This window comes from Onychostoma macrolepis, chromosome 01 (assembly GCF_012432095.1).
Source record: "Onychostoma macrolepis isolate SWU-2019 chromosome 01, ASM1243209v1, whole genome shotgun sequence".
In the NCBI taxonomy this organism is placed as follows: Eukaryota; Metazoa; Chordata; class Actinopteri; order Cypriniformes; family Cyprinidae; genus Onychostoma; species Onychostoma macrolepis.
The window spans coordinates 9,597,825-9,618,145 of NC_081155.1; the positions used below are offsets into that span (position 1 = coordinate 9,597,825).

Below are 20,321 nucleotides of genomic sequence, written 5' to 3' on the forward strand. Positions count from 1 at the left end.
ATGAGAGGATAGTTAATGTTTGTGTTTTATGCGTTTATCCTTCATAACTGATGAGACTGCTGGGTCCTATACTGTATAATCACAGAGCTTTTATATTTAGAAACTATTGATTAATAAAACCTCACCAAGACTGCATATTGAGTCTAGGTGATGACTGTGTTATCATCAATAACAAACCAGTATCAACTGGTTGCAGTCTCTTTTTGGTTTTTCTTGCCATAACAAATGTGCTTTACAAACACAGTTACAGCAGCCCCCAAAAATATATAACATTATAAAGTCAAGGGTCAAGAGCCCAACTAAAGCAAACACTACTCACCATGATGGTAACGTATGTTTCACTTGTATCTTATAACAGAAATCTGTTAGCTGGGCGTGCACTCATGAGCTGATCATGTGACACCACTGTGATATCTCTGTGATAGTGTTGAGAAACAGGAAGTAGAATGTCCCCCAGCGACTGATATTTGATCTGCCTCCTCTCAACCTGCTCAACATTTTGAGTTCACAATGAGCTCATATATTACTCACACTGTGAGGATCACCGTATGAGAATGGTGTGATGTCACTGTGATCATCGCGTGACCTCACGTGTTGACTGGGTGACCTGCTCATGTCTTTATTGATGCTTCATTGCAGTTGCCTTTAAAACAAATACAAAAAAAAAAAAATGCAGTAAATCTTAAATTCCATTAAAAACTATAACAAACTAATTCTAAAACTAGAAAGGCAGCTAGCCATGAAACTAGTTTAACTTAGCTAACATACGATTTTATTTTCTCAGGCTACTGGCCAACATTAACTAACACCTGAACTAAATTTCACATTAGTTAATCTGCTTGTTAAAAACAATTTTAATTCGGTAACTTAATTCAATAAGCTGACAAAAGTCGTTTGAAACGACAGCGCAGTTTTACCATGGTAAAGTTCTGTAACCGCCATGTTGACGAGTAAGGGCTTTCACACAGGACGCGGAATGCGCTGCGCTGCGCTATGAAACCCATTCATTTCAATGGCTTGCGCGGCGCGAAGGCGGTCAGTTGCTGCGCCGACCAAAGCGCACGCGCACCGGAGCACACCAGCGGCGAGCTTGCGCGCGGGCCGCGGTCAAAGTTAAAAATAGTTCAACTTTTGCCGCTGCGCTCTGTGACGTTTCCCCGCGCAGCCAATACAAACGGGGCATCCAAACAAGCGCCAAACTCAAAATGGATGAACAGTTGATTCTCTGTGTGTCTGAATTTCCAGAGCTATACGATACAAGTTTGCGGTCGTATAGGGACATCGGGAGAAAAGCTGTGTCATGGAGACACATCTCTATTCAAGTTGGCATGTCAGGTGTGTTTAAAGTTAGCACGGGACAGATACATGTTTTGCTGCTGACCGAAAGGTGGAACAACAATCCAATGACTAGACGTATAGAACTCCCGCTAAAAAATTTTGAAAACTCCGCCTACTTCGCTCTGGCGAGCATAGCGCAAATCGCCTTGTATCTGAAGGGCTGCGCTGAACCCAAATGTTAATGTTAGGTAAACTGGTGTGCAAAAATCTTACACGAACATACATATATTTTTACCTTGCTTGCTGGTCTTATTCTCTCTTAAGGTGCATCGACACACAGCGTAGATGTTCTCCAGAGCTCTCCCACACTCGTGGGTTCCGTGTCTTCCTCGGACGCGAGTGGCGTGGCGCGCGGCGCAACTCGACAACAGACAACAATATAAAACCCATTATATATACTATCTATAGTGGATGCGGACAGTAATGTGATGCCCTGGTATATTTCTGACGTGCAGATGTACTCCAAGCGCTCGCGCTGTTTCTGAGACAAAGTACAAACGGATTTTCCAATCATTACAAGCGATGTAAGGCGTCCAGTAGTCAGTCCCAAGCTGTTGCAGCCTGTTAGACACGATGTAGAGCAAATTGTGTCAATCCAAATGTAAGAAATGAGGAAAATAAAACGACCTCAGTATAATGGCGCCAAAGAGACGTTACAGTATATACAGCAATTTTAAAAAATACAATAAGTCTCTGTATGTGGGCTCTGACGTCACAGAAAATTCCCATGATGCAAAGGGTATTACAGTTATTTACTGTAAAGGGAATTTGCAGTATTACACTGGGTGATATACAGTATATAACTGTGGAAATTACAGAAATGTCTAACAGTGTACTATTTGGCTGAGATTTTGCCCAGTTATAGCTCATGTCTGTATTCCAGATCTGGGCCACACAAGGGCCGTAATTCTTTGTTGCATGTGGGCAGAGTGTAACTGCCTGTTTGGCCCAGAGCTGGGCCAGATGACAGTTGCTATGTGGGTTATTTGTTGTTATGGGTACTGATTACGTAGCTCATCTGTTTCTTATCTGGTTCCTCCTTCTGGGGTTGGCTCCTTCTATTCATTACTTTATTATCTCTGTTTATTATAGTCTGACTGCTACATTTCTCTTCCCTTTTCTACAAGTATCTGTGACACTGTCAACCTGTGTATTTCTTAATATTTTGTCTATAAGCCCAAGTGTGCCTGTAGAAAGGTGCAAAAACAAATTCTTCAGGTAAAAAAATGGTAAATAATTACACTGCTTCAAAGAGGATACCAAGTGACCAAGGTCTCGGTGTGGTTCCTCTTAAACTTACTCTGCTGATTCTACCCCTTGATTCTAGATTGCCATGATTCACCGTTATTCTAATATTCATAAATAGTGTCTGTGAAACTGCTTGAGTTGAAATTATTTATCTTTGAATAAAATGTTCAATTACCATCATTACCATAGTAAACTTGGCATTTTTGTTTTCATTCCATACTTCCTCCTTGTGTATCGGCTTTATTGTGGTATGGAGGAGCTTTCCTCCAGTCCAGCAGGGCGCAGCAGAAAGCAGGTTTATCAGTCTGAAGTGATCAGAGAGAGATTTAAAAAAAAAAAAAAACCCATCAGATCCAGAGCTCTTACTGCTGTGTTTCCTGCATCATCAATATAAAGGTCCAATTTGGCCTGTGTAATAATGTTTGAATTCATTTGATTGTTCACAGACTCCTCTTGTTGGCTTTTGAAGCTGAAAACATGTGGCTGAATGTACAAAACACAAACATGGTAGTACAGCTCAGAGTTTTTAATTGTGACTTGAGGACTTTATTCTCACCAAAGGCCAGTGTGAAATGAAACCACTTCCTCTGTAGACTTAACACTCTTAAAAATACTACCAGCATTTTTAATATCACAGATCACTGTGAAGACGTACTGTCAGATACAGTGAATAATGGAGTTAGAGGCTATTTATGAAAATGTTGAACGCAGAGATATTCAGAACACAAATGGACCTCAAACTCAAGAGTCACGGCCAGGATGAAGGAAAAGATCTAAAGCGCAGTAAGAAAAGAAAATTACTTTAAAGCTGACGTGATTTTGCAGATGGTGTTGTTAAAAGTGTATTAACATAGACTTATTTTTGTTAATTTTTTCAAAGTGTTCTTGTTCGCAAATTTCATCATAGCACTTCCACATGACATAAAAATATACTTATTAAACATAAAAAGACATGTCTATTACCAAAAGCAATAGAAGATTACCCTTACAGAGGTTGATTTGAAACTTAATTTCTAATAACACGAAGAGTATTAACGGATATTTGTGTGTTTTGTGTCTTGTTCCTCAGGAGGAAGTAGTTGTTTGGTGTTGATCACAGTGGGTCTCGGGCTCATTTGTGTTCTTCTGCTGATCTTCATCATACTGCAGCACATCACCATCACAGCAGAGAGAGACCTGATAAAGAGTTACAAGAACACAGTTGAAGAGTTCAATCAAACCATCAACAGCTTACAAGACAAGTACACTGATCTAATGACTGAAAAACACCAACTGCAGAACAACTTCAACTCTTTCAGTCAGAAGAAACTGGAGTTAGAAAGCAAAGTCACTTCTCTAAGTGAAGAACTAAAGAAAGAAGCGTCTAAACGAGGTCAGTATGCATGTGTTTTTATGATGTTGTTTCTTTTGTATCTTTCATGTAGAGAGTTTTATAAAGTGCGGGCTTTTGCATGGTTCAGGTTGTTTTTTCATGTCCATTGAGTTGAAGAACTGGTCTGACAGCAGGCAGTACTGCAGGGATCGTGGTGGTGATCTGGTCATTATCAACACTGAAGAGAAGCAGGTCAGTCTGTGTGAGTGTCTATTAATGAATGAGAGGAATCACACTTATTCCTTGTTATTCCTATTCACACACAGAGACACATATCTTCATTCACCACGGAGAGAGTGTGGATTGGTTTGTCTGACACAGAGCAGGAGGGCATCATGAAATGGGTGAATAATTCACCACTGAAACAAGGGTAAGTGCTAAAAATCACTGTGTGTTTGTTTGTTTTAGTGTTTTTGATTCTCATTATAAAATGAGGCCATCACAACCTTCAGAAAACCTTCTGAATACTAAACAACCACAAGTAAAGCCGCTTTAAAAACTGTCAATTTGATAAAGAAATATCTTCTTCTCTCTTTTATTTTTATTTTCACTTCTAATCAAACTTCAACTAAATTACTTTAGTTTACTCTTAAAAAATTGTTTTCCTGAAAAACTGAACATCTGATACATGTTAATCAGGTTTTGGTTCAAAGGTGAGCCGAATAACTACAATGGAGATGAAGACTGTATTGAACTGAATTATAAAAGAGAGACCCTGAACAGCTGGAATGATCGCAAATGCTCAGATAAGATAAAAGGCATTTGTGAAAAATAGGGTTCATCCCATCTTGTGGTTTTGCTTCTAACATAAACATTCTTATTGACGCATTCTGACGCATTAATATTTTGCTCCATCACAAGCAGCTCATTATAATCTTTTCTAGATGATATCCTGTTTCTCATTTGTTGGTCTGAGGTGTTGAGGAGACAATCAAGTCCAACGTGTCCAGTTGCATTGTTTATTTTCCCTGTTATTCTGATATTGAGTGTCTTTTAAACTGCTTTTGAGTTGAATTGCTTTCTGTTTGAATAAAATGTTCAATAACCAACATTACCATTGTAAACTTGGGATGTTTGTTTTCATTTCATATTGTACTTCATTCTTGTGTATCTGTTTTATTGCTGTATGGAGAGATTTCCTCCAGTCCAGCAGGACACAGCAGAGAGCAGGTTTATCAGACTGAAGTGATCAGAGAGGAAGAGAAATATAAGCTCAAAAGTAGTGATGGCCAGATGAAGCTTCATGAAGCTTTTCAACTTTTCAGCCAAGTGGTTCACAAAATCAGATGGGTATAAACGGAGGTCGGAGCCAGCTGCAAATGGGTGGGCCAGCCGCAAGTAGGTGGGACATAAGCTGCAAGTGGGCTGTACAAACCAACAGAAGATTTTGATTGGTTTATTTAATGTCATGTGGGTTGTAGTATCGGTTCGTGCTCCTGGTGGCAGTAGTGGGTGACTTTTGTTGTGATCCGTCAAAAAAACAAAGACGACGAGTTTCAGCGTTATTGTAGATGAGTGGAAAAGGTAAGCGTGTTGCACAATTTTTGTTTGTTTTGTAGAAAGAATTACAAACTGTGAAAAGTGCATTTTATTGGTGGCTTTTGTACAACATTTTTTTAGTACCACACACAGCTTACAATATATATTTTCTACAAACAACTACAATTTGCTCTGCAGGTTATGGATACCAAAGACCGTAAGCAGGTAATGCAACTTAATTGCTTGGCAATGTAATTTTTTTATGTTTTGGACTGCACTGATTTATAAAGTGTAAATGTTATAAACGTTTGTAAATAGATTTAGGATAGTTTTCTAAAGAATAAGGTACATTTTCAAAAGTATTAGAACACCTCTCCTAAAACCTCCTAATCCACATTGTAACATAATTAAAACATGGTTCAAATAATTTTTACTTTTTATTTTATACTACTAATAATCAGTTAAATAAATATGAAATATGTTAATGTGTTTTAGGATCACTTTTTAGTCTAGTTCAGGTTCAGTAGTTGTGGTTTTCAAAAGGAATACTTTGTCTAAAAATATTAATAAAGTCTAATTTACTTGGCCTCATGTCGTCCCTTGGGGCTTAAAAGTTCTGGACACCATTTACTTGCATAGCATAGACCTACAGAGCTGAGGAATAATCCTTGAAATGTTTGTACATGTTCAACAAGAGAAATAAAGTCATGCATATCTTGGATGGAATGGGGAGAGAGTTTTAAATTTGGGTCAACCCTAGTGCTCATTGTGCTTCTTGTGTACCCACCAGGTTAGTCTGTCATTTGCTGTAATTAGATTTTTAAAAATATGCAAAATAAAAAAATGTGCAGTACAGGTGGATGGTAAGTAACAGCAACATTTTCTATATGTAACACACATTTACCTCTCGAGTGCAACTGCATCTCACTTTAATATGTTCCTAAAATCTCCAGTGTTGAAATCCCAGTGTTAAGGACTTTTAGAGTAAAGAGTTAAAGTTGTGGTGTTGAATTTTAAAGGATTAACACTAGCTAGAGTAAACGGCACCCTCTGGCCGGTGTTAATACGGAGAATTACCCTCATTAACACTGTTGAGAGTTATTAGTGACATCCGGGACATTTTCTCGTGTGCGAGCCTAATCTGTCTGAAATATTTTTCACAGACGCCATTTTCTTTGCTTGCGATGCGGAGCATATTAGGACGGAAAACAGCGATATAAAGTGTTTAATCCTACTCACAAAGTGTGTTTTGTAATATCATATCGTTTTATAATTATTTCAATGTGGGTGCGCCTAAAAACGTTTATCAATTTCCTTTCACTCGCGATGCGGAACAGAGGACTTTTCTAAAAGGGAATATCCGAAAGTAAGTGTTTTAATCTCATTTAAAATATGTATTTTATAACATCATATTAATTTATAGCCATACTTATGTGTTGTGCTCTCCTAAATGTTTTTTTTAGAGAGATATTTTCTTTCTCTCGCGGTGCGAGCAGATGAGGAAGTTGGTTTTAACGAGGAAAACGCCAAAAGTAAGTGTTTTACTTCATTTACGATATGCATTTTATAAAATAATATTACTTTATGACAATATCTATAGATGTGCGCGCCTAAACGATCCGAAACGTTTCTCACAGATGACATTTGAAGGGAAGTGTTTTACCTCATTTATGTATATTGCAACGTCATATTGTCAAATCAAACCACTGTAAACTACCCAAATCTAAATGACAATATAAGTCATTTGTTCTAGTGTCTTATGACCAATTTTTGTGATTTCATTAAGCATGAATTGATGTGAATTTTGATGTGTCCTTATATTGGATTTGAGTGCTGTTTTCATTGAATTAATTTGAAAATAACACTTTCAGTAAACTCAAACTCTCTATACTGAGTGACTTACATTGTTCATCATTCAAAGTGATTTTGTGCCCTCACAAGTCTTGAAGAATGGCACATGAGTTGCAATTAACTACTTTAGACACTTTATTATCTTATTATCTTTAAGCATTAAATTGTGTTTTGTATTCAGCAAAAGTGTCCTATGGGTTTGGAATTACAATTTTTAGTAAACTAGTTCTTTAATATTGTTACAGATGGTTCATGCTGGCTTAACAGAAAAATCAAAAGAAGATGATGTGCTTGAAGAGTATGAAGCCACCAATACATGGGTAAGCCACAATTGCACATTTTAAGATTATTGATTGTCATGTTTATTTAAAAAAAAAAAAACATTAATAATAAAGAGTCTGATTTATTTCTAATATATATATATATATATATAAACTGTAAGTTTTTGATATGCTTGGACTGTCGTTTATTTATGTGCTGTCCCATTTATGTGCATTAATTTTGATAGGAGTCGTCCAACCTCAGTGCAGAGAGATCAATGTGCACTTGGAATTGTGACTTTGTCTCTGTCGTTAGAAGACCCATTTTCTAGTAAGACTGACTTTCTTTTTACAATATACATTTACAGTGAATTAAATGCTTTTCCTTAAAGGGATAGTTCACCCAAAAATGAAAATTAAAGGGTTAGTTCATACAAAAATTAAAATTAGCCCATGTTTTACTCACCCTCAAGTCATCCTAGATGACTTTCTTCTTTCAAAAGAATCCAATCTGAGTTTTATTATCCTGGCATTTCCGAGCTTTATAATAGCAGTGATTGGGTGTTGCTGTTCAACAGTCCAAAAGAAGTGCAATAAAGTGCATCTATCCATAATAAACAGTGCCTCACATGGCTCTGGGGAGTGAATAAAGGCCTCCTGTAGTGAATCAATGTGTTTTTGTTAGAAAAATATCCATATTTAAAACAAACACTTTCCTCTAGCTTGCGCTAACTGTCGTGTGCGCAAACCATTCCGGGTGGATGACTTAGGACTTTGGTGAAGTTTTGGCTCCAGTGAAATATGCTAGTCTCACGAGAACCAATGTTTGTTTACAGGAGCAAAGGAAGAAAATTTTCCTTACTTTAGCAAAGACAAACCACTCTCTTCTTGGCTTACATCGCAATCCTCCGACATTTCTCTTTACAAATCCTTGTTTTGTATTTCTAATTTGTGATTCGTTTGTTTTGCTCTCTGCTCTTCCGCTTTCGTCATTTCTCACCGGTGCATGCACTACACCGACGTCCTGCGTCATCCGCCCGGAAAGGCTTCCACGTACAACATTTAGCGCAAGCTAGAGAAAAGTGTTTATAACGTTTTAAATTTGGATATTTTTCTTACAAGAACACATTGATTCGCTACAGAAAGCCTTTATTCACCCCCCAGAGACGTGTGAGGCATGTTTTATTATGGATGGATGCACTTTATTGCACTTTGGACTGTTGAACAGAAACAACCACCCACTGCCATTATAAAGTTTGGATTAGCCAGGAAATTTTTTAATATCATTCCGATTGGATTCGTCTGAAAGAAGAAAGTCATATACACCTATAGGATGCCTTGCAGGTGAGTAAATCATGGGGTAATTTGAATTTTCGGGTGAACTAACCCTTTAAGTTATTATTTACTCACCCTTTTGTTTTTCTAAAGCGGTATGCACTTTTTTCTTTTTCGGACCTGCTTGTCCTTATAATGTCAGTATATGCCAATAAATATCAAGCTTTTGAAAAAGAGGCAAAAGGATCAGAGTGGTCGCATGTATTTCTTCTGTAGATTATTCAAAATATAACCTTTTGTGTTCCTCAGAAGAGAGAACGTCATACAGGTTTGGAACCACGCGAGGATAAATAAATAATGACAGAATTTTCAGTTTTGGGTGAAGTTCTTGTATTGCAATTCATACTTGTCTCTGACATTTCACCTGATAATAGTTTTGATAAATGGATGTGGAATGATCCTGTTTTGGTTTTGTCCTTATATTTATTTATTTTTCAATTTTACAGGGGCAGTTTTGTGATGCTGTAAATAGAAGTGGATATCTTGCTTGGCTGAAAACTGCAGAGAAACGCATCTCATCGTGCTGAAAAAAAGAATGAGAGTATTCTCTCCAAGGAGGTCCAAACACCAGCATAGACTTTGATTAGTGAGCATTAACATGCATTCAGCTTTTACGGTAATGAATGGAATGCTGTTGTTTAACCTCCTAAATGTCAGCATTATAAACCTTATGACATTAATGGACCAAATAAGAATGTTTTTTGTGTCTTTGCACTGATTTGCTTCTACATTATGATGTTTAATTGTTGTAAGAACATGTTCTTTACATGTATTGAAAACATTAAGTGTGAAGACATTTTGGTGTAGGGAAAAAATATTTACAATGTTTCAATAAAATAAATAAATGTAAACGTGTATTGTTTTGTGGGTTTATTTTTTAATATTTTCACCTGAACACTGGTGCAGTGTTGACCAGTTAATCCATAAGTGTTAACTTTCAACACCAACTTTGGTGTTCTCATCAGCTATTCTGGTTTTGATATTTTACATGTTAAGAGTTTGTTAGTTAACACTGTCAGAGTGTTAAAAATGTTAACTCTTTCAAAAGGGTTAATTTAACACTTTAGCAGTGATTCCCATATGTACACTGGGTAAGTGTTAATTTTAACTCTGAGGGAGTTAAATCCACTCTTTTAAATTTGCTGTGTAGGCTACTGTAGAAGAATTGTAGAAGTAAAATGTAATATCCAGAAATATGCTTGAATTACATTACAGTTAAAGGATTTAAAATGACACCATCAAGACAATGGCAAGGTGTAAAGATGTGATTTCTATATTGACAGTGAATGATATTGGATACACAATGATGACAAAACTATACATTTCAATTTAAAATACTATGGAAATGCGTTATATTTCTATCATTTTTAAAACTAAGATGAAATCCCGCCTACTTGCGGCATAAGCTCCTCCCACTTGCAGGTCTCCAGGCTGCAGCAACGACTACTTGGACAGAGGTGTAAAGTCCAGGGGTCAGAAAGTAAAAGTCCTGCCATATGTTTATTCCACCCATGAACTCAGCAGCTAATTTCACCAGAGGAGGAGCCAAGTCAGTCCTTTCAAGTCACAATCTCAAGTCCTCAAAGTGTTAAAGTTAATGAGATAATTAAGTGACTAATTAAATGATGATTGTGCATTAGTGATGAACACCTGCTGTTATTGAGCATTACAGAGGATCAGATGTTGATGTTTTATTGGTTAAAATGATGCCACCATCACACTGTAAAAGAAATTGTGGGAACAAGAAGCTCAGTCGATTATCGGCGCGAAAACAGTTCTTGAGCAGACGCCATTATTCACAGAGATAGTCTCGGTAAAAATTTCATTTTAAAGTCGGATTTCGGGTTTGAGGAACCGTTTTTACACTTCCGTGGTAAATTATATTTTGTTAAATGTAACAAACTGTAACATTAACTTAGTTGCTGTCTTCCCTGTTTGCCAAATGAATGTCGGAGCCGTCGCATTTGACATTTTCAGCACACCGTCACATCTCACTCGACGTGGAGGTAAGTTACGTGTTACAGTGTGCTCATATGGAGTCAATTTAATGCCGCATATATATGCAAAAGAAAATGAAAATAAGTTTTGCAAATAAAAATAAAGAATTGCAAAATAGATAAATAAAACAGAGCAAAAGCAATGATTTTGCAATACATATTTTCCATGGCCATATCTACTAATTTATTTGCAATGCAGCTTTTATTTTGCGTTTCAGTCAAGTTTGAGCTTGCGATACCGTTTTCCCTTTGCGCTTCACGTTTCTGCGCGTCTCACTTTGTGGCGCTGTTTTGACATGGGGGTGGAGTCAGGGGACGGGGGCGTGTCCAACAGGCCTGGGCATGCCTCCCTGGAAGTGACGTCATCGGCCCGAGACGCAGATCACAGCTGATCCAGGCACCTTCACTGAGCAGAGGCATGCGGGCGGATCGTTTCCTTTTATTCACTAGCTTTAAAACATGCATGTTTTCATTTTATTAACAAATGTATATGTGTATTAGCAGCGTTTGCTCAAGTTAAAGAAGTTGTTAATATGAACATCTGCTGTTTATTTCTCTCAATGTGTGCACACTTTTATAGCATTAAAATGTGTATTGTTTCATCTGGTTAACTAAATGTGCATTAATAGTGCTTGTTTAAAATCTCTTAACCTGTGCACAGCGCTCTTTGTTTACATTAGTTCAGAGTTACTGCTAGTTTTAATGTAAAATAATGCAATTAACTTCACAAACTATACATCATTAAAAAGGTCTAAGACTCAAGCTTCATATCCATCTCGACTTCGTTTTTCATTTACATAACTCCTGGCATAAAGGACACAGCGCTCTGAACACAGTTGTACGACACTTCAGATTTAACGTTATCACAGCTGCTTAACAAATACACCGCATCAACAATAATTAAAAGTTAATAAACTTATTTATAAAACTGAAAGTGAGCACACTGTAACTTACCTCCACGTCGAGTGAGATGTGACGGTGTGCTGAAAATGTCAAATGCGACGGCTCCGACATTCATTTGGCAAACAAGGAAGACAGCAACTAAGTTAAAGTTACAGTTTGTTACATTTAACAAAATATAATTTAACACGGAAGTGTAAGAACGGTTCCTCAAACACGAAATCCAACTTTAAAATGAAATTTTTACCGAGACTATCTCTGTGAATAATGGCGCCTGCTCTAGCACTGTTTTTGCGCCGATAATCGACTGAGCTTCTTGTTCCCACAATGCAAAGCGTAATTAAAAAACGGAAAAACACCTGTAAAAACCAAATATGGAAAATTCCTTCAAATTATTATGGTATATTGTACTGTATTTTTACGGAATTTTTTTACAGTGTAGGACTTTTTTTTGCGTTTCTGTAATAGCTGAATGTTAGTTAATAAACAAAGGGAGATACCTTGATGTTCATTCAAGTGACTTAAAGGCAGAAAGTGTAAATTCATCCGCTTTTTCAAGATTTTAATTCAGCAATGTGCAAATGCACAAATGTTTGTTATGAAGCAATATTGTAATTCCTTAAAAGCAAACCACTTTTAGTTATTAAAAGGGCCAAGATGATCTCCATGATGGTGGCATCATTTAACCAATAAAACATCAACATCTGATCCTCTGTAATTCTCAATAACAGCAGGTGTTCATCACTAATGCACAATCAACATTTAATTAGTCACATAATTATATTATTAACTTTAACTCTTTGAGGACTTAGGATATGACTCGAGACTTGCTTGTGACTTGAAAGGAATGACTCGGTTCCTCCTCTGGTGAAATCAGGTGCTGAGTTCATGGGTGGAATAAACATATGGCAGGTAGGGCTGTGACGGTCGCCGTGACAACCGCATCACCGTGATGGTCGGTTGTGACCGCGGTTGTCTATTGCCACCGGCGGTAGTGCACGTGACGTCACACACTCTATAACAAGCATAATACAAAGTTTTCTATACAAGTGTAATAATATACAGTTGCAGATTGTTTTATTTAGACTATAAATCTATGCTAATTCACTAATTACCTCAAACGCCATGCAGTGTTAATTTTGGCAGGCATTTTTGATTTAGTCTTAAGTCTTTATCTTGAGACGAAAATGCTTAATAGTCTTAGTCACATTTTAGTCATTTGAGTCTTTCATAGTTTTAGTCGACGAAAATTCATTGTATTTTTGTCAACTTTTAGTCATTACTTTTAGTCAAAGTACCGTTAACATTTATTTTGGTAGCTATTTTATATGTAGTATTCAAACAAAAATAGGCATAAATTCTTCTCTCTTTAGACCAAATCAATTAAACTTATGAGAAATTTGAATCAAGGATTGAATTTGGAAAAACTGGAATAAATTTTAATTTTTTTGGTAGAGATACAAATTAAACTCATTTTTCAGATACAGTAGCTTTACTTAATTATACATTTATTTAACATCTTTTGTTGGTTAACACGGATAGGAATGCTGTCCCTTTAAGACGGAAGGCATGCATGTAATACTGACACACATTCAGTTTTCACCCACCTGTTTATGCTCACTTAAGCTAGAACTGACTGTATTTATGTGAGATACTTTACACAATAGACATTTAAACTGCTGTGTGTGTATTTGAGCACCGAGAACTGATCGCGCGCAGTATGAGAACTGAAGAAGTGGAGCGTGCGCGAGGGAGGACGCTTCTATCAGCGCGATTCCGCCGTCACTAACTTTAAGTTAATCGACAACAAACTGTGACTCCCGGGAAAAACGGGACGTCTGGCCACCCTATCCCTTCTGGTGCAGAGGCCATTGTTTCAGATCGCTAGTTCGCGTTTTGGTAGCCTATCCGTCCGCTGCGGCTGCCAACTGACTGACTATATAAACGCCCCTCATCTGAATGCAATCCAATGACAGAGACGCACATTTTGAAAGACAATACAGTTAACTTAGCCTATAGAATGTATTTTGAATGTCCGGTAGTCCTCAAATAACATTTTAGTCCCGTCTCGTCTTGTTAATGAAGACGCGGCATAAATTTCGTCATAGTTTTTATCATCAGATATTAATTTTAGCTCGTCAACGTCTCGTCTTAGTCACAGAAAAAAGGTTCGTTGACGAGTATTTTTCGTCTTCGTCGACGAAATTAACAGTGCCCGGCTGGTCAGGTTTGTATTGGTGAGGCTTTCTCCAAACTGGTCAAATACGAACGAGACAATGGTAAATGGATGCTAACAAGTAATATGGCAACATATGCCGCGATTCTTATTCCACAGAGAGCGGGCGCGCAGACGAGGAGTTAACGCGCCCGCTTGCTTGGTGGCGGAACAGTGAACCACGTCTAAACCGGACGCATACTATAGAGACTAATATTATTTTATGTGGCCCAGACACTTTAAGCCAGATCTGGCTGAGACTCGGCTTGGTCCCCGGGCCGAATGTGGCCCAGAAACTGCTAAATGTAATTCAGCAATGAAACACAAATACAACCATTTAAAAACATTAAAAAGGCTTTAATTATAAAATGACCAAATACTTTAATATAAATATATATGAACAAATGCACTACAGTATAAACAGGCTCACTTTTTAAGCCACAAAGTAACAAATAAATTATATTTACTGTATATTATATATATATATATATATATATATATATATATATATATATATATATATATATATATATATATATATATATATGAAGAGTTCATTTACAGAAACAGATAACTTCGTTTTAACAATTTTTAAAAATCATGTTTGTTTTTTTTCATTGTGCATTCCAATTAATCTCAATCAAACTGCATTCAGGTTATTTTGATTAGGTAAAGAATAACTAATAAATACTAGCTAACTAATACAATAAAACAAAAACATGATTTTTAAAAAAGGAGTTATCTGTTTTTGCAAATAAACTCTTCATATATGAAACATTGTGTGTCATAATTCAGTTCAGTTCTTATCAAATGGTGTCAGTGCAGTCAAGTCAATAATATTGCGTCTCTTCAACAAAGCAAGACAAAAGGCAACAGTGACAAGGAACCCAAACAAGACCCGGCTCAGTCAGGAAACCAGTTCTCGTCTGGCCAAACGAATCAACGTGGTGTGATTATTCCAGGCTGCATCACAAGTCAGATTGTGGATTGATGATATTCAGAATATTTCATCCAACTTCTTCTGCTTGAAGAAACATCACGCCAGCAGGTGAAGCTGATAGAAAGGGTCTGTGCAGAGGGCTTGTCTGGTTCTCGTAGTCTTTGCTGAGGATCTGTGCTGGGGCCATCTTCACAGGGATCTGTCATCTAGCTGACATGGTCTCCGCTGACAGTCAGGGATGTGTTGTGGTCGTTCCTGGGTGCAGGTCCACCGTCTGGTCTGGATACAGACTGGATCAGCTGATTACTGTAACCTAGGGATAAGGGTGAGACAGTAGATAAGCAACTAATATAAGCATTGATGTCATTCTTCTTACAAATTATCAAGTACATTAGATATTATGGGAAGTGTTGCCAAGTGTTGCTGCTTACACTAATTGGTGCAGCATAAAGATCCTTGACTACCGTCCCATAGCACTGACTCCAATCATAATGAAGTGCTTTGAGAGGTTAGTCATGCACAACATCAAAACCAGCCTCCCCAACACACTCGATCCGCTCCAGTTTGCATACCGTCCGAACCGCTCTACGGACGATGCAATTTCCTCCACTCTCCACCTGGCTCTTACCCACCTAGAAAATAAAGACTCCTACGTTAGAATGCTGTTCATTGACTTCAGCTCAGCATTCAACACAATAATCCCACAACAGCTCATAAATAAACTCAACCTGCTGGGCCTTAACAATTCCCTCTGCAATTGGATCCTGGACTTTCTAACCGGAAGACCTCAGTCAGTCCGTGTCGGCCACAACACCTCGAGCACTACCACACTGAACACAGGTGCCCCACAAGGCTGTGTGCTCAGCCCGCTGCTCTTTACGCTGCTGACCCACGACTGCACTGCCAAGTCCAGCTCCAACCACATCATCAAGTTCGCTGATGACACAACAGTGGTAGGCCTCATCAGCAACAACGATGAAACGCACTACAGAGAGGAAGTGGCACAGCTGGCTGAATGGTGTGGCACTAACAACCTGTCCCTCAATGTGAGTAAGACAAAGGAGGTTGTGATGGACTTCAGGAGAAACTCCGGTGATCACCCCCCACTGACCATCGACAGCTCGCCTGTGGAGAGAGCCAGCAGCACTAAATTCCTGGGGTGCACATCACAGAGGATCTCACCTGGTCCACCAACACCATGTCACTCTCCAAGAAGGCACAACAGCGCCTACACTTCCTCCGCCCGGCTGAAAAGAGCAAGTCTCCCTCCACCCATCCTCACCACTTTCTACAGGGGCACCATTGAGAGTGTGCTGACCAGCTGCATCACTGTCTGGTACGGAACTGTACTGCAGCAGACCACAAGACCCTACAACGGACAGTGAACACCGCTGCAAGGATCATCGGTGCCCTCTCCCTCCATCCTGGATATTTTCCTCACACGATGCTCCAGCAAAGCCAATAGTATCGTGAAGGACTCCACACACCCTCCCACAGTCTCTTCCAGCTCCTACCATCAGGAAGACGGTACCGGAGCATCAGAGCCCGCTCTGCCAGACTGCTCAACAGCTTTTTCCCCCAGGCTGTGAGAGCCCTGAACTCAAATCACCCCGCCTCTCTGAACCCCCATACAAACCCCCTACCTCCTGTAACATGTAACGTGCAATTCGAAGTGTGCTACACACAGGTGAGTGGGCCTGTACAAACCACCTGTAGTAGCACACTCTCCTCCTCTATGCGCACTAGTCACTTTTCACACACACTGCTGTGTACACAAATCCCACAAAAAGAACTCCGTAACATATGTATGTTTACATGCTCATGCACTACAAATCCTCCTGCACTGTTCCCCAGCCAGCTGCTTGAACTCAATGTTTCTCCTTGCACATGTACAGTACTTATCTGAAGCATTCGTATAGTTTGTATAGTTTGTATTTTTTAGTTTGTATAGGTACTTTTTTATAGATTGTATATTTATATTTATAGTCAAAATCTATCAGTAGGATAGTTGTGTATAGGTTTATATTGTCTTACTCCATTGTTGTATGCCTGTATTTATGTAGCACCGTGGTCCTGTGAGGCACGACATTTCGTTCCACTGTATGCCCCCGCATGTAGCGGAATGACAATAAAGCTCAACTTGACTTGACTTGACTTTAAGGGATTTGAAATATAGAAATGTGATAGTGTGTCATGTGTATGGAAGGTTAAAGAGATGGGACATTTAAACTCAAAGAGTGTGTCTGCCTCCCAAAGTCCTCCCTTTTGATCTGCCAGCTAGAGCCACCTCTTCATAGTCCCCCTGACCTTCATTTCAGCAGCATTAGCTTGAAAGTTTTTTTTCCAAATTGCAGCCTTGAAATATGTATAAATATATATTGTAAGGTAATTATTTAATCTTAAGCATTACAGTTTTTTACAATCATTAGGACCAGACCCAGAATTCGCGCCTTATATGTTTGATGAATGTTCATGCAGCAGCTCAGAATTTCTGTAAAAAAAAAAAAAAAAAGTCAGATTACATATATATAGTGTTCAGATTAAACTTTTAAGTTTGTTTGCTCATAATAATCCCCACCAGAGTAAAATAAGTAAGATTTTAATCACATCATACGGCATATCTATGCTTCAAAAGTTTTCATTCGCTCTAAAAACTGAACCTGCTCAAGTGCAGCAGACAGATTAGGCCTCCATTCAAGAACAAAAGATGATGCACTTACATTTTACGGCTCTCTCTTACGTATCTATAGTGTTTTTCTCTGTCAGAGCTTCCCACACGGCAGTTACCACAAAATAAATATTATTAAATTCAGATTGCACATATTGAATTGTCTTAGCAGGTGTAATGCTACAACAGCGTGCTCATTTTGATTCACAAACAAATGACTCATTTGAATGGTTAAGTGAATCGAATCAGAGAGTCACTCGTATGTTTATGGCGCCACCAGCGCGGTCCGACTCCTTTGATTCAATAGCAATCACTCGTTAAAAAAAAAGAATCGAATGAATTCTAGCAAACAAAATAGAATTTAACTCAATTAACTTAATTACCTAACATTATCGTGCACTGGATACAGCTCATCGGTTTTTCATATTAAAAAATTATATATTGTTTTCCTAAAGAGACCGCGCCTGACAGTTAGGCTAAGTTACTCATCAACACTCAATATATCCGGGACCGAATTATTTTTCTGACGCTATTATCATCGCAAACCTAACAGAAACCATCTAAAAACTATACTCTTCGTGGCATTTAAACATCAAACAACACTAGATTGATCATTAAATAAATTAAATAGAGTCGGCGCGGCTCTGGCCCATTATCTTCTCACCGATGTAGTGACTGAGCCGACAGCACACTTTTGATGGACAAAATAAATATGATTTCACACAAAACGTGCTAAAAATGCACAGAATAAGCATGTCTAGTGTGTTTAAGACGAATTGGAGTATGTCAGGAAAGAAAATGAACAATCAAAAATATGTATAGAAGATTTACCCATTTTAACTTTTTTCATTTTTAATTGCCATAAGCAAATTATAACTTAAAGCATTTTATCAAACTCACAACGAACAATTCATCTTGCTCAGGATCTTAAGTTACAATGGAGTATATACAGTAGGCCTACATAATAAATTAATTACTCATTCATTATTGACAGCTTCTATAAGAAATGGAGATTATGAAAAAAAACAGTATATACACTTTCTATATTTGAGTATGACTGAAACAACACGATATAAGCGGTTTTCGTTGTTTAATATTTACAAGCGAATCCCCAAGACTTCAAAACTTTCAAGTTTATAACTAACCAACTTCTAAAAACAAATGTATAGTTGTCTTTGTAAAGAATTATGTCGCTTTGGAGCCGCTGCTGTGACGCTGAACAAACGCTTCCGACTCTGACGCGTCTGACGCTGCCGTGACGCTCACGCTTGCGGTGTGAAACGGGCGTAATGCTTCCAAATGATAGATTTTTACATATTATATGTATATTCGACACTAATGAAATAACCTACATTTAGTAGTACTTGAATTGATTTCAGCTATCAGCAAATAAAAACTACAAGTTATTTAGCCTCAAAACATCCCGTGGTTAAAAATCAAATAAAACACCCGGAAACAATTCCATTAATCAACTGAGACTGAAGATTTGTTTTTGGAGGTCGATGCAGTGGAGTTCTTTCTCAAAACAAAATATATTTCAAAGGACATTTTAGTTCCCTTTGGTGTATTTCCAGGCTTTATAGCTGTTGTAAATTTCACGAGCCAGCAGATGGCGCTGTTATTGGTACTCCGAGGCATTGAATCTTTTACAGTACAATCAGGGGAACTTCAGAGCATCAGGGATCACGAGGCAGCATTTCACCATGTTTAGAAGATATGAGAAAATGAAGTAAAGAAATGAAACGAGGATGTGCAGTTTATGAAATGAGAAGCAGCTCATGTGTCGCAATAAAAACCACCTTTTAGCTCAGTGCTAGAAAATTTCATACACTAGAGGGCGCTAAAGATCATTACTGATTATGTATTTATTTAATTTATTTGTTTATTTTATTTTTTTATAATTTGTACACCTGTTGAAACCGAAATATAGAAGCATATGCTATTTAGTCCATCTCTCGATTGTAAATGTACTACACAGAGAGTGTCACAAATAGCTCCCACGCATAAACTAAAAGCTTAACGCCTTATAAATATGTTTTCTTACTGCTGTTATATATTAATCTTAATTTTCAAGGCCCGTATCCAGATTGTTGAATTCTACCCATTTTTAGTGGTCAAAAGCCAAATGTGGGTCACTTACAACCAGTGTTGGGGAGTAACTAGTTACACGTAACGGAATTACCCACATACAGATTTAATTGATTTCTTTCATAAATTGCAGTAACTGCTCTAAATTATGAAACTCCAATGTTTCAGGAGTTTAGAACATGCTTATTCGATAACTCTTTTATTTCCTATATGGGTTTATGTATAGCTATGCTTCATTTTTTAAAGATTAACTGTTTTTTCCAAGGCATTGTTAGATTCCAGTGTTTCCTGTCATAGCGCAAAGATTTGATTTAAAAAACAGTATCATAGACAATAAAATATTTCTAGTTATGATTTTAAATATGTATTTAACCTCAGAATGATCTCAAAGTAAGTCTGATTTTGCAGTGGCTGTGCTTCAAAGGGGACATTGATCTTCCACAAGTTGGTATGATTCTTTAGGGTCTTCATGAAAGGCCTGCAACATACATTGGTTAAAATTCAAGTGATAAAGGATTTCAAAAGTCTGACAGAAATCAGTGTTGAGTAGTACTGTAAGGTTAACCCTGCTTGCTTTACATGTTTGAAAATGATTAACAGTTGAAAACATTAGAAATTTAGAAAAGTAAT

The 20,321-nt window shown here is 37.7% G+C and overlaps 1 protein-coding gene across 1 annotated transcript; it reads left to right on the plus strand.

Annotated features, from left to right (window-relative positions):
• Positions 1 to 1,269: 1,269 nt before the first annotated feature.
• Positions 1,270 to 4,938, plus strand: LOC131522963 (CD209 antigen-like protein 2). Its single transcript, XM_058749294.1, has 5 exons — positions 1,270 to 1,335; positions 3,656 to 3,958; positions 4,047 to 4,150; positions 4,225 to 4,328; positions 4,598 to 4,938. Exons 1-5 carry the CDS (start codon positions 1,329 to 1,331, stop codon positions 4,731 to 4,733), a joined length of 654 nt encoding a protein of 217 aa, XP_058605277.1. The 5' UTR covers positions 1,270 to 1,328; the 3' UTR covers positions 4,734 to 4,938.
• Positions 4,939 to 20,321: the final 15,383 nt, after the last annotated feature.

Coding starts and splice junctions, on each gene's coding strand:
- LOC131522963 (XM_058749294.1), top strand. Junction 3,959..4,046: donor GAAAGAAGCGTCTAAACGAG/GTCAGTATGCAT, acceptor TGCATGGTTCAG/GTTGTTTTTTCATGTCCATT. Junction 4,151..4,224: donor TCAACACTGAAGAGAAGCAG/GTCAGTCTGTGT, acceptor ATTCACACACAG/AGACACATATCTTCATTCAC.